At 41.4% G+C, this 12,155-nt stretch overlaps 3 protein-coding genes across 3 annotated transcripts; all 3 read right to left on the minus strand.

The window, feature by feature from the left end:
- Window positions 1-404: 404 nt before the first annotated feature.
- Window positions 405-1,040, minus strand: LOC138885303 (uncharacterized). The gene has a single exon (XM_070166239.1). The coding sequence runs from the start codon at window positions 1,038-1,040 to the stop codon at window positions 405-407; it is 636 nt and encodes a 211-aa protein (XP_070022340.1).
- A 3-nt stretch (window positions 1,041-1,043) lies between these two features.
- Window positions 1,044-1,523, minus strand: LOC138885304 (uncharacterized). The gene has a single exon (XM_070166240.1). It carries the CDS (start codon window positions 1,521-1,523, stop codon window positions 1,044-1,046), a length of 480 nt encoding a protein of 159 aa, XP_070022341.1.
- Window positions 1,524-3,523: 2,000 nt separating this feature from the next.
- On the minus strand, window positions 3,524-3,955 carry LOC138885305 (uncharacterized). Its single transcript, XM_070166241.1, has one exon. The coding sequence runs from the start codon at window positions 3,953-3,955 to the stop codon at window positions 3,524-3,526; it is 432 nt and encodes a 143-aa protein (XP_070022342.1).
- Window positions 3,956-12,155: the final 8,200 nt, after the last annotated feature.

Genomic DNA, 12,155 nt, shown 5'->3' on the forward strand with positions numbered 1-12,155 from the left:
TTTATTTTAGGATTTATAGTATGTTAATGACTTAAATAGAATTATTATATTTGTTTAAATGAATTAGGGAGTTGTGTCGGCTTTCCTTGTTTCACAATAGGTGCCATCACGACCGAGTCCAGGTTTAGGGTCATGACAAGCTGCCCTAGTGTGAACTGTCTTGGTTTAACCCTTTTATTAAAAGCTCTGGACATTCTGTTCTGATAAAGCTGACCATGACACACTGCATTCATCCTTTTTCCATCTATGAGGGCTAATTTCTCATAGTGCCTCATTACGACTTTCTTGGTTACCGCTTTGTAGGACGCAACTTTAACCCACTTAGTGAAGTAATCGATGGCCACTAAAATGAACATGTGCCCATTTGAATCAGTGGGTTCGATTGGACCAATGACATCCATTCCTCAAGCAGCAAAATGCCAAGGTGCACTTGTTGTATTGAGTTCGTTTGGCGGCACCCTTATCATATCTGCATGTATCTGGCATTGGTGGCATTTCTTGACATGCCGGATGCAATTTGTTTCCATAGTCATCCAAAAGTATCTGGCCCTGAGTATCTTCTTGGCTAGAACAAAACCATTCATATGTGGGCCGCAAGTTTCGGCATGTATTTCCTCGAGCAATTTGGAAGCTTCTTTGGTGTCAACACACCTTAATAGTCCTAGATCAGGTGTTCTTCCATACAAAATTCCTTCGCTTTGAAATAAATAATTGGACAGCCTCCGCAGTGTGCATTTCTGAGTATGGTTTGCCTGTTCTAGGTACTCTCCTTTTGCCAAATATTCCTTAATGTCGTGGAACCATGGATTTTCATCTGTTTCTTCTGTGGCATAGGCACAGTATGCCAGTTGATTGTGGATCCTCACCAGAATGGGATTGATAAAATTCTTGTCTGCATGTTGTATCATTGAGGGCAGGGAGGCCAATGCATCTGCAAATTCATTTTGGATTCTGGGGACATGCCGGAACTCTATCTTTGTGAACCTCTTCATCATCTCTTGTACGTGATGTAGATATGGCCGTATCTTGGTGTTTTCCATAGCCTATTCTCCTTGTACCTGGTGCATCAACAGGTCTGAGTCACTGATTACCAGTAGTTCCTGAACATTCATGTCGACGACCAAATTGATCTCTAATATGCAGGCTTCATACTCAGCCATATTATTGGTGCAAGGAAACCTGACTTTTGTGGACACCGGGTAGTGCTGACCGATTTTCGATACCAAGACGACTCCGATACTGACTCCTTTGAAATTTGCAGCTCCGTTGAAAAACATTCTCCAACTGTCGTAGGCTTCACCAATGTCCTTTCCTACGAATGACACTTCTTCGTTAGGGAAATACGTTTTTAGTGGTTTGTATTCTCCTCCTGCAGGATTCTCAGCAAGATGATCCGTCAACGATTGTCCTTTGACTGCCTTCTGAGTTACATAGATGATATCAAACTCACTCAGCAATATTTTCCACTTGTCCAGCTTCCCGGTAGGCATAGGCTTCTGAAAAATGTACTTCAGAGGATCCATCCTTGATATGAGCTATGTGGTATAGGCACAGAAGTAGTGCCTCAATTTCTTTGTTGTCTATGTCAGAGCACAGCAAATGCGTTCCAGCAGAGAGTACCGTGCTTCATAAGGTGTGAACTTCTTATTCAAGTAATATACGGCTTGCTCTTTTCTTCACATCTCGTCATTTTGTCCCAAAACATAACCGAAAGCCTCATCTAATACAGAGAGGTAGAGTAGCAGTGGTCTACCAAGTTCTGGCGGGACTAGGACCGGCAGTGTGGACAAGTATTCCTTGATTTTGTCAAAAGCCTTCTAACAATCCTTGGTGCAACTGGTTGCATCATCCTTCTTCAGCATTTTGAAAATTGGTTCACATATTACTGTGGATTGTGCTATGAAGCGGCTGATGTAATTGAGGCATCCCAGGAAACTCATCACGTCCTTCTTGTTCTTCGGTGATGGTAATTCTTGGATAGCTTTAACCTTTGACGGGTCCAACTCGATTCCTCGGCAGTTGACGATGAATCCCAACAATATTTTGGTGGGAACCCGAATACACATTTTGCGGGGTTCAGTTTTAAATTGTATTTCTGTAGCCGGTCAAAGAACTTCCTCAAGTCTGCTATGTGATTTGTGGCTTTCTTGGATTTGATGATGACGTCGTCAACATATACCTCTATTTCCTTGTGTATAATATCATGGAAGATAGTCATCATGGCCCTCATATAGGTGGCCCCAGCATTCTTTAGACCGAATGGCATCATCTTGTAGCAATACACTCTCTATGATGTGTAATGAAAGTTGTTTTCTTTGCGTCTTCTTCGTCCATCAAAATTTGATGATAACCCGCGAAGCAATCTACAAAGGATTGGAGTTCATGCTTGGCACAATTGTCGATCAGAATGTGTATACTTGGTTGTGGGAAATCGTCCCTGGGACTTGCTCTGTTTAAATCCTGATAGTCAACACATACCCTGATTTTCCCATCTTTCTTTGGAACCGGTACAATGTTAGCTAACCAGGTTGGGTACTCAACTACCTTGAGGACCTTGGCTTTGATCTGCTTAGTGACTTCCTCCTCGATTTTACGCTCATGTTTGGTTTGAACTTTCTGAGTTTCTACTTCACTGGTGGACACATTGGATTGGTAGGCAATTTATGAGCCACTATAGATGTGCTCAGACGGTCATGTCATCATATGACTACGCAAAAATATTCTCATATTATTTTAGGAAATGAGTGTATTCTTCCTTCTCCGACAGTGACAGGTGAATACTTATGCGAGTTTCATTGATGGTTTCAGAATCTCCCAAATTGACTATCTCGATTTCGTCCAGGTTGGACTTAGGCTTATTCTCAAAATTCTCAACTTCTCTAATAACTTCCTCAGGTATCTCATCTTCTTCTTCACTATCCATATGTTGCATTGTCTCATTACATGTCATATTCGTTGTCTGGCCCTGGATGGTGTGGCGGTCCAGTTCCTCATAAATGCTCCCGTCTCCACCGTCTGAATGATAAGGCCTTCTTCCTCCTCCTCCTCAACTATCACATTGCAATCCATATCTTCGTCTTCTAAGAATAAATTCCTTAGCCCAGCCAAGCTTCTTCTTTTTCGGATCCCCATATTGTATCAGCCTGATGGAAGGTCTGACTCAGATGCGGCATTGGCTACTCAAGAGGGTAATAGGGACCGCGCTATGGTGGCGACCAATCATCATATTCTTGCCATGTATACGGATATCCAAGCCCAAAAGTTGTACCATGACGTTTCAGCTGTATTGGTTTGGTGATGCCCTGGAGTTTCTTCCCAAGGCCTTTGCCGGGTTCATACCCTGACCATGCCATATGCTTTCTATTTTGGTGCTCCGCCATTTATCTTTGTCAATTGCATTGACACGCTCGATGCGGTGATAAGTCTTTCCGCCCAACTTCCTTATATTCTCCACGACCAGAACAATTTCTTTGGTATAAATGGGATTTCTTCCATATCCGTGAATGATTACTTCCTAATGATTTCATTCAAATTTCATAGCCTGGTGCAAAGTGGATGCGATAGCCCTAGCGGCATATATCCAAGGTTGTCCCAACAGCAGATTATAGGAGGCGGATATGTCTAGCACCTGAAATTCGACATCGAACCAAGTAGGACCCATTTGCAAACATAAATTGGTTTCCCCAATCGTGGCTCTTTGCGACCCATCGAACGCCTTCGCATTCATAGTTCCTGCTCGTATTTCATGCAAACCCTTGCCCAACCTTTTCAGAGTTGTCAGCGGATAGATATTGAGGCTGGACCCTTCGTCTATCAAAACCCTGGCAATGAACTTATCCTCGCATTGCACTGTGATGTGCAGTGCCCTATTGTGGCTCAATCCCTCAAGCGGCATCTCGTCTTCGTGAAAAGTGATCTTGTGGATTTCTAGTACTTGCCCCACCATGTTGGCCATTTCTCCACTGGTGATATTATTGCGCACGTACGCTTCATTTAACACTTTCATCAGAGCATTCCTATACGCCTTAGAATTTTATAACAACGATAGGATGGATATCTGGGCGGGAGTTCTGTTCAGATGATCAACAACAGAGTATTCTCTTGCATGTACTTTCCTCCAGAGGTCATCTGGACCAGTTTCAATGATGGGTTGTTTGGCAACAGCTTTCTTGCTTGTTCTCCCAAATTTTCAAGTGTATAGATTCTTCCAGTTCTGGTCATCCCTTGTGCAGCACCAGACTCTTCCTTTTTTTCTTTCCTTTTTCTCCTAGATTTGGCAACATAATCCCAAGGTATGGCGTTAGAATTGAAAGGTGGTGTAGATGCCACCGTCATAGTGAAGGGTATGGCTGCTTCTACTTCAAATGGAGTAGGTATAGTTGCAGGTGCTGTCACTTCACTTTCAAACGGAGCTGATGCGGCTACCTCAACTTTGACCGGTGGCTGTATCTGTACCACAATAGGAGTGAGTGTGACTGCAGGTTTCTTAGGTTCATTGATAACTAGGGATTCTAGTCTATTTTATTTGAGTTTTAGATTAAAAGTGTGTACAAGTATTCCCAAAAGCTAACTTATTGTGCTTGTTTGCAGTGTTTGGTCAAAAAGATACAAGAAGTCAAAATCAACTCAAAAAGGAGTGAAACATGCACAAGTCAAAGCTGAGTCAACTGAGCGCTACAGCGAAAAATAAACCACGGACGAGGAGGACCCACCGCTGAGGTGGTCCGCGGTGGCAAGGTTTAGAGAGCTGCATTTTTGGGATTGCAAGTTACCGCTGCCCCTGGTGCTTTTGTGCGGCAACGGTGCCTCTACCGCGATAACGGTCCTTTTATCGCGGTCAACGAAGGAGAGACTCAGAGAGTCTAAAGTTGAGCTAAAAGTTAAATACTGCGATCCGCGCTTGATTTTATGCGGTTGCGGTAGCCTCACCACTGCAGCGGTCCATTTTCCTCTGTTAGTTGTACCTCCATCAGGGGCATTTTTGTCTGAAAAATTTGGCTGTGTATAAATACTTCTTTTTTAGATTTTTAGGTCATCTTTTGTTTAGCTGAGTAAGTGAACGCTGTTTTTACCCTTTTTGAGTAATCTTAGAGCTTGTTTAATAATTAATCTTAGATTCTTATCTTGTAATTACATTTTATGGCTTCTATTTCATCTCAATATATGATTTCTTTTTCAATTATGAGTAGCTAAACCCATTAGCTAGGGTTGTAGCTCAACCCTAGTGTGGGTATTTAATGGGTCTCTTATTTTAGGGCTTAGATATTTATGGGTGATTGATTTTTGGCCTGATTTGTTCTTTTTATGTTGAATTGGTGGTTGCAAACAGTAATTTGGGCCTTTTTGACTTAGGCTCTTCTTGAGAAAGAGAGCTTAAGTCTAGGAAATTCAGACCAACAAGGAATTGGGTGTATTCAAGAGATTGATAGCCCCAATTAAAGGGTTAAACCTAGAGATAGTAATACCTGACTTGAGCCAACTTTGCTTGTACAAATTGAACACCCAATTGGGCTTGAGAAAGCCAATTAGGGCAACGTCACTCAAACTACCGAGAGGTATAGAGTGAGTAGCTACGTGCATTAGCTATATCATGATCTCAACTATAACATTATTGCCCTAAGTTCTATATCCCGTTAGATACTCACCTAGGAGTAAGTCACTTCCCTGATGCCTCTTTACCAATTTAGAAAACCCCACAAAATATCTACTTAGCTTAATTTCGTGCATCATTAGTATAAAATTAGAAATAGCAAACAAACAAAAGACTGATTGGAAATGCAATCAAGAGCACTGCACATTGCTAGATTAGATAGGAATCCAACTCCAAACATATTTTAGCTCCCTGTAGATTTGATCCCGACCTTTTCGGGTAAAAGCTGCATCGACCGCTCTTGCCACTCTATAGTGGTGTAGGGTTGGAGCCGATCAGTCGTTACCTTCCCGAATAAGCCCAATTGACCCTTCAGGATCCATTCTTCATTATTTTCTATCATATTTACTCCTTTACCCCTATGATCTAGGAGGGGATTATTGCGGACATTGGGTGTCACTTCCTTTGCTTGTATAATTTTGGTATCAATCAGGGTCTAAATCTTGTCTTTTAGAGTGCGGCATTCATCAATGGTATGTCCCTTCATACGGGAATGATATGCACATGTTTTTTTTGGGTTGACCCACTGGGAGGAGATTTCTATGGCAACAACAGGAATAGGGGTAACATATCTGGCAGCCTTCAGTCTATCATATAGTTAGTCAATGGGTTCAGTAATAGGGTTGTATTGTCTGGGTGGTCTGCAATCAAAATTGGGTCTGGGTTTTTGATAGTTTTGGCGGGTTGGAGGTGAATAATAGTAGGTTGGCTGGGTGTTATAAGTGTGGTAGGTGGTAGCGGGTTGAGGATATCTGGGGGGTGAGGGTTGGTATATGGGTGGAGGTGTTTGGTATGTGAGTGGAGATTTTGGACCTTGGGCTACCATCACTGCCCCTATCTCTTTCTTCTTTGATATACCCCCTGACTGTAATGCTTTGTTCGTAGCCTGCAATGCCTCAATATTGGTTACCATCCCACTTTTGATCCCTTCTTCAATCCTTTCCCTGAGTTTGATGATGTTAGAGAATTTGTGATTTTCGATGACCATTAACCTTGCATAGTATTGTGGATCCTGGGCCCTAACAAAGAATTTGTTCATCTATTCTTCTTCCAATGTCCGCCTAACCTTTGCAGCTTCTGACCTCCATCGAGTAGCATACTCGTGGAAAGTCTCCATCGGTTTCTTCTTGATGTTCTGTATATAGAAGACATCTAGTGTATTCTCTGTGTTAAACCTGAATTGGTCCATGAAGTCCGACGCCATGCTTACCCAATTAACCCATTTCTTGGGATTTTGACTTATGTACCAAGATATGGCGTCTCCACTAAGACTCCTCATGAGCAGCTTCATGCGAATCCTTTCATCTTTCCCAACTCCCACGAGCTTATCACAGTATGTTCTCAAATGTACCTTCAGGTCACCTATTCCGTCAAACATCTCGAACTTAGGAGGTGTGTAACCCTCCGGCAGTTCAACGTCTGGCTGAATGCATAGATCCTCATAATTCAGACCTTCAATTCCTTTGCCTCCTTCAATACCCTGGACTCGGCTTGTGAGCTTCTTGAGATCGGTTGAGTGGAATGGGGTAAGGTTTCCACGTATATGGGATTGTTTTGGTAGGTGTCGGGGGTTTAAGTGTAGTGGTGATCATTAGTTGAATTTTGCGGATCAAGGATAAGTTATGGGGTATTCTGAGGAGTATGGTAAGTGGTTTGTGGGTATTGAGTCGAGAGATGTTGGTGTTGAGGGGGAGTTAGTGTTGGTGGAGGATTAGGATTTTGGAGAGGTGTTGCATATTGGTGGGGTGCGGGAGGATTTTGCGGGCGTTGGTTTGGTATGTTTTGAGGAGGTACTTGGTTTTGAGCATTTTGTTGGTTATTGTCTGGGACGTTTAGGGTGAGGGAAACGTTTTTCAGTTTGCGGACCTGCTCAAGCTCCCCTTGCAATTCTAGTATCTTCTGTTCCAACCGTAGGACCAAATCATTCTGCGCCAGAGTACTCCGACCGTCTGAAGTTTCAACATTCTCCACGTACGCAACATTTTCTTTCCGGATACCACTCATATCATCCATCTTAGCCTTTCCCTTGCTTTTCGGATTACTTGGAAAAGGAGGAGGTGGAGGGCCTCTGGATATGGTGAATATGCTAACGATGCCAGTATGTGCGAACCAACCTTAGGGGATGAGAATAATCAAAATAAAGAAAAACAAAAGATAAACAAGTCAGTAAGGATTCTGAAAAGTGTTTGTAGTATTTAAACACATATTGTAGGAATGTAAATTCGCATCCTAATTTGAGAATCTCATTGTGCCTGAGGTAGGCCTAGCGACAAGTAGATTTAGAAAAATTTAATGCCGATAAATGCCTTATTTTATTAATGTAATAAATAAGACAAACCTAAAATGACAATAAATAAATGAGTCACTAATGGCATTTGTCTTATTACATTCGAATTCCAAAATGACTCTAGAAAAGCAAATAATCCTAATCTACTTGGTCCCAGAGGGACCTTCTCCAGATTTGACCCTCTTAGCTCCATCGATCAGATTCCCCAAGTCGCGCATGTCCAGCAGTAGATACGCCCTTGCTAGGTGTCCTCCTTCGTTGCCCTCTACATTCTGATAGTCTACGACCCTTCTCATCATCTTCCCTTCCATTTCCATTAGACCCTACTCCAAATATTCCAACCTTATTGTCGACCTTGTAGCCATTTTCCCTCCACTCATTAATTGACTCCATGTCTATCTTGTGTTGTTCCAAATGCCTGGCCTCGGACTCAAGGACTCTTTTGCGTAGCCTCTCATACTTCACCTATGTTTCAGCTGCTTCATCTATGACCTTGTTTCCTTAACCAACCCCTGGCTTGACTATTCCTACTATGCTATCTTCCAACCATGATAGGTAGAAGTACACATGACCTGCGTCATATCGATCTGGCTCGATGGTATCCTTTTCCACGATAATCTTCAAATGCCACATGTGTTGGGCCTCACATTTGTATGAAATGGCATCATCCTGAAAGTTGCTTTGTAATGAATCATTTTGGAGACTCGCAGTATGACTTGTTTTCTACCAGCCTGTCTCATGACCCTGATAGGAACATAGGGATGTATGCCTCTTAACCCAATCAACACCAAATGCAGAACATCCCTGGATCTGATGATGAATTCTCTAGTAGGGAACTACTCGAACATCTAATGAACCTTGTACCCGGTCAAATTGCTGAAAAACTGTGCCCATTTTGTAGCATTCTCTAGTTGTGCAACCTGTCTGGGATAAAGGTCATTCTTTTCAGATGGTGAAAAGCTATATGATCATTCCATGGTCTCCATGGAAACTCTTGGCGGTATTGGCCTCCGTGAAGATGTTCTAACAACCAAATCTGCAGCAGCAAGTTACAACCCTCAAAATGTTTGTACCCTTTCTTGCAACGATCCAGAGCCCGGTATATTTCTGCTACAATCATTGGAACAATAGTATATGTTTGTCCTTCGATTCCCTCCATCAAAGTTTTGGTTACCATGGTTAACCTGGTGTGAATCATGTCTCCTTGGCTTGGAAACACTATCATACCTAGAAAGCAGATGATGAATACGAAAACCCTACGATGAGTCCAACCCAGGGAAGTAATGGAGAATTCATCATGAAAGATAAGATAAGATTTGATGTGTATGTATCGTTCATAGAGGAAGTCGAAGGGTATGTAGGACTTCTTCAGGCATGCCAAGTCATTATTCTTTCTCAGACCCCTCATTTTTAGAAACCCCTTGGGAGTGCGATTTTCTATCTCCAACAAACTAGGACTATCCCAGGGTAATCCAGCGAATCCTCCTATTTCCTCTAAAAGAGGAGTTATTTCTATATTGCCAAAACAGAATACAGCCTTTTCTCCGTCCCAGAACATAGTAGCAGCCTCGATCATCATGTTGTTTGGTTGGATGTCCAATAAAGAGGGTACGTTTCCAAGAACCCTTTTCACGTGATTTTTGTCGCTTAGCGAAAGGTTTTCCCACCAATCCAACAGTAACAGTGGTATATTTTGGGTCATGCCAAACCTGGGGACTTCGTACCTCATTTTCTGCAAAATAAGCAAAGTTAGACCATTTCCCCCTCCGGATCCGACTACTTATACATTAACAATTAGCATGTCGGCATTTATCTCTCCAAATAATGCACATATCGTGGATGCGCCCGTTGGGATTATGGAATCCCGGTGGACTTTGGACAAGGTTTTTCTTAGAGTGTTATTATGCGGACAACATATTATAACCCAGGTTAGGTTTGTTCATGATTCTTGTACAGTTATTATCAAAGTAAGGTTTGTATAGAAGTCTAGACTGGTGCCCCCAAGCGAACAACTTGCGGGGAAAGGCATGGAACCGTCGATTGCACCGCTGATCGACTAGTTTTTACAGCAAATAAGCCTTTCCAAATTCAACAGGGTGGTACAGGAAAAGCGCAGACACTCATCAAGTGTTACTATGGTATTAATTACGCACGAGTGGAATATGATTTTGAGCATGTGTTTATGCAAAAAGCAAATAACACGTTGTCAAGTATTTGCACGATGAGAATGATAAAATGCGGTATTTAATAATTATAATGGCATTTAAGAAAGAAAACAAGGAGAAGAGTTAGTTTCCATTGTAAAAAAGCAATAAAACAAAAAGAAGAAATTTTGTGAACATAACAGAATGAAGGAAGGCAAATAAGCTCATATAGAGTGGAAAGGGAAAAGGGGTGCACAAGTATAAACAGAATAACAAAGACATACTTATTGAGAAAGAATAATTCACAAAATAAGTCGTTATGGTAAGAGCCTAAAGATATCCCCAGCAGAGTCGCCATGTTGTTGGATTAAGGTGCGTTAGGACACCTATAGTAAATAAATTGGATTATACCAGTTTACATCACTAGAGATCAGGTAAAAGGCTCAAATTACCTTGAGGGGAAGGTGTTAGGCACCCCTCGAGGTCCATAACGGTGAGCCCGGCCGAACTTAAATTATGCGAATTAGTCTAAGGAAGTGAATAAACTATTTAATAAGGATGGCGGCTAAATTTTTTAGCCTATAGGATCACCCCGTACAACATAAATAATACTTCGTAACTCCCCCAAGACAGAGGTGTTACTCATATTATCCTGGAGGCACAGACTATCATCTCCTACTACTCGATTAGTATCTTTGAGTTTTTTTACCTAAAGCACTCTTGTTGATTCTAACTCGTGTCCTATGCGTGCTCTACCAGTACCATACCTAAGGTCCTTGAGGTATTGGGACTTCTATTTAGGAAGGTCCTAGACTAGTCCTAAGGTTCTCAAAATTGTAAAATACTAGGCAACAAGCAAAACAATTAGGATTTTTCAAATAAAGACAGATATGGGCTCACATTAACCTCTGCATGTAAACAGCAAATGCACGCAATTGATTTAGCAGGCATTATTAATCTTGGAGTCCTATAGGCAGGATATCTATGTGATGAACAGGCGAGTAGTAGTATGCAGAGACAGTTCTTCATGCGAGTGTTAGGGCCTACATATATTTGCCTACTGATTTTAATTCAGTACAATATTTGGTCGTCTCAATAGCGTCTTAATAGTAAATCACAATCATAAGTCCAAAATTATTGTTAAATCCTATAGGTATGTTGTCTAAGTGGTTGACAGTGATAATCGAATTCCGAGTCAGTTAATAGAATCCTATAGGCATGACTTCTACGAGTGCGATGATTATTACCCTAGAGGCATGATTTCTAGGTTTGAACTGGTTTTAATCCTATAGACATGATTTCTATCATTGAACTGATTTTAATCCTATAGGCATGATTTCAATCATTGAATTGATTTTAATCCTATAGGCATGATTTCTAGCATTGAGCTAATTTTAATCCTGTAGGCATAATTTCTAGATTTGAGCAGTATATGATCAGGAATTTCTACACATTGAGCTAGAAAACAATTGAGCCAAATATAGATCCTATTGGCATGATTGCTAACACGCGATTACTAGACAAATTGATACACCTAAAGGCAGGATTTCTAACAGATCACAACATTAGTCCTATATGCAGGATTTCTAACATGTATATGCAGCATTGAACCTATAGGCAGGATTTCCAACAAAATATGGAACTTATAAGAAAAAGTAACAACACAAATCGAGACCCTATAGGCAGGATTTCTACCCAGTTTAGCAATTAAAAATAAGAAACCCTTCCCGATTTTACTAAATACCCCAGAGTTGTTTGTTACAAAATTATTACAGACCAGATTAACGAATGAATTACATAATAATCATGAAAAAAACTATAGAGAGCCTACAACAGGCCCAAATACACCCGGGCAACCCAGGTCTTCAAACCATAGCAGATCCAAGGCTCACTTTCACGGGTACACAATGATCAATGGTGAATGATTCACCCATAGCATATAGAACCCAAATCTCTAGTGTGTCAAAGTTCCCAAGGGTTTCAAGAACCCAAGGCAATGCTCATACTAAAGAACAAATACTCAAAATAGTTCAAAGGAGATTAGAAACCAAGCCCAGTATGTCAGAGTTCACAA

The sequence above is a fragment of the Nicotiana sylvestris genome, chromosome 2, assembly GCF_000393655.2.
Source record: "Nicotiana sylvestris chromosome 2, ASM39365v2, whole genome shotgun sequence".
Classification (NCBI taxonomy): domain Eukaryota; kingdom Viridiplantae; phylum Streptophyta; class Magnoliopsida; order Solanales; family Solanaceae; genus Nicotiana; species Nicotiana sylvestris.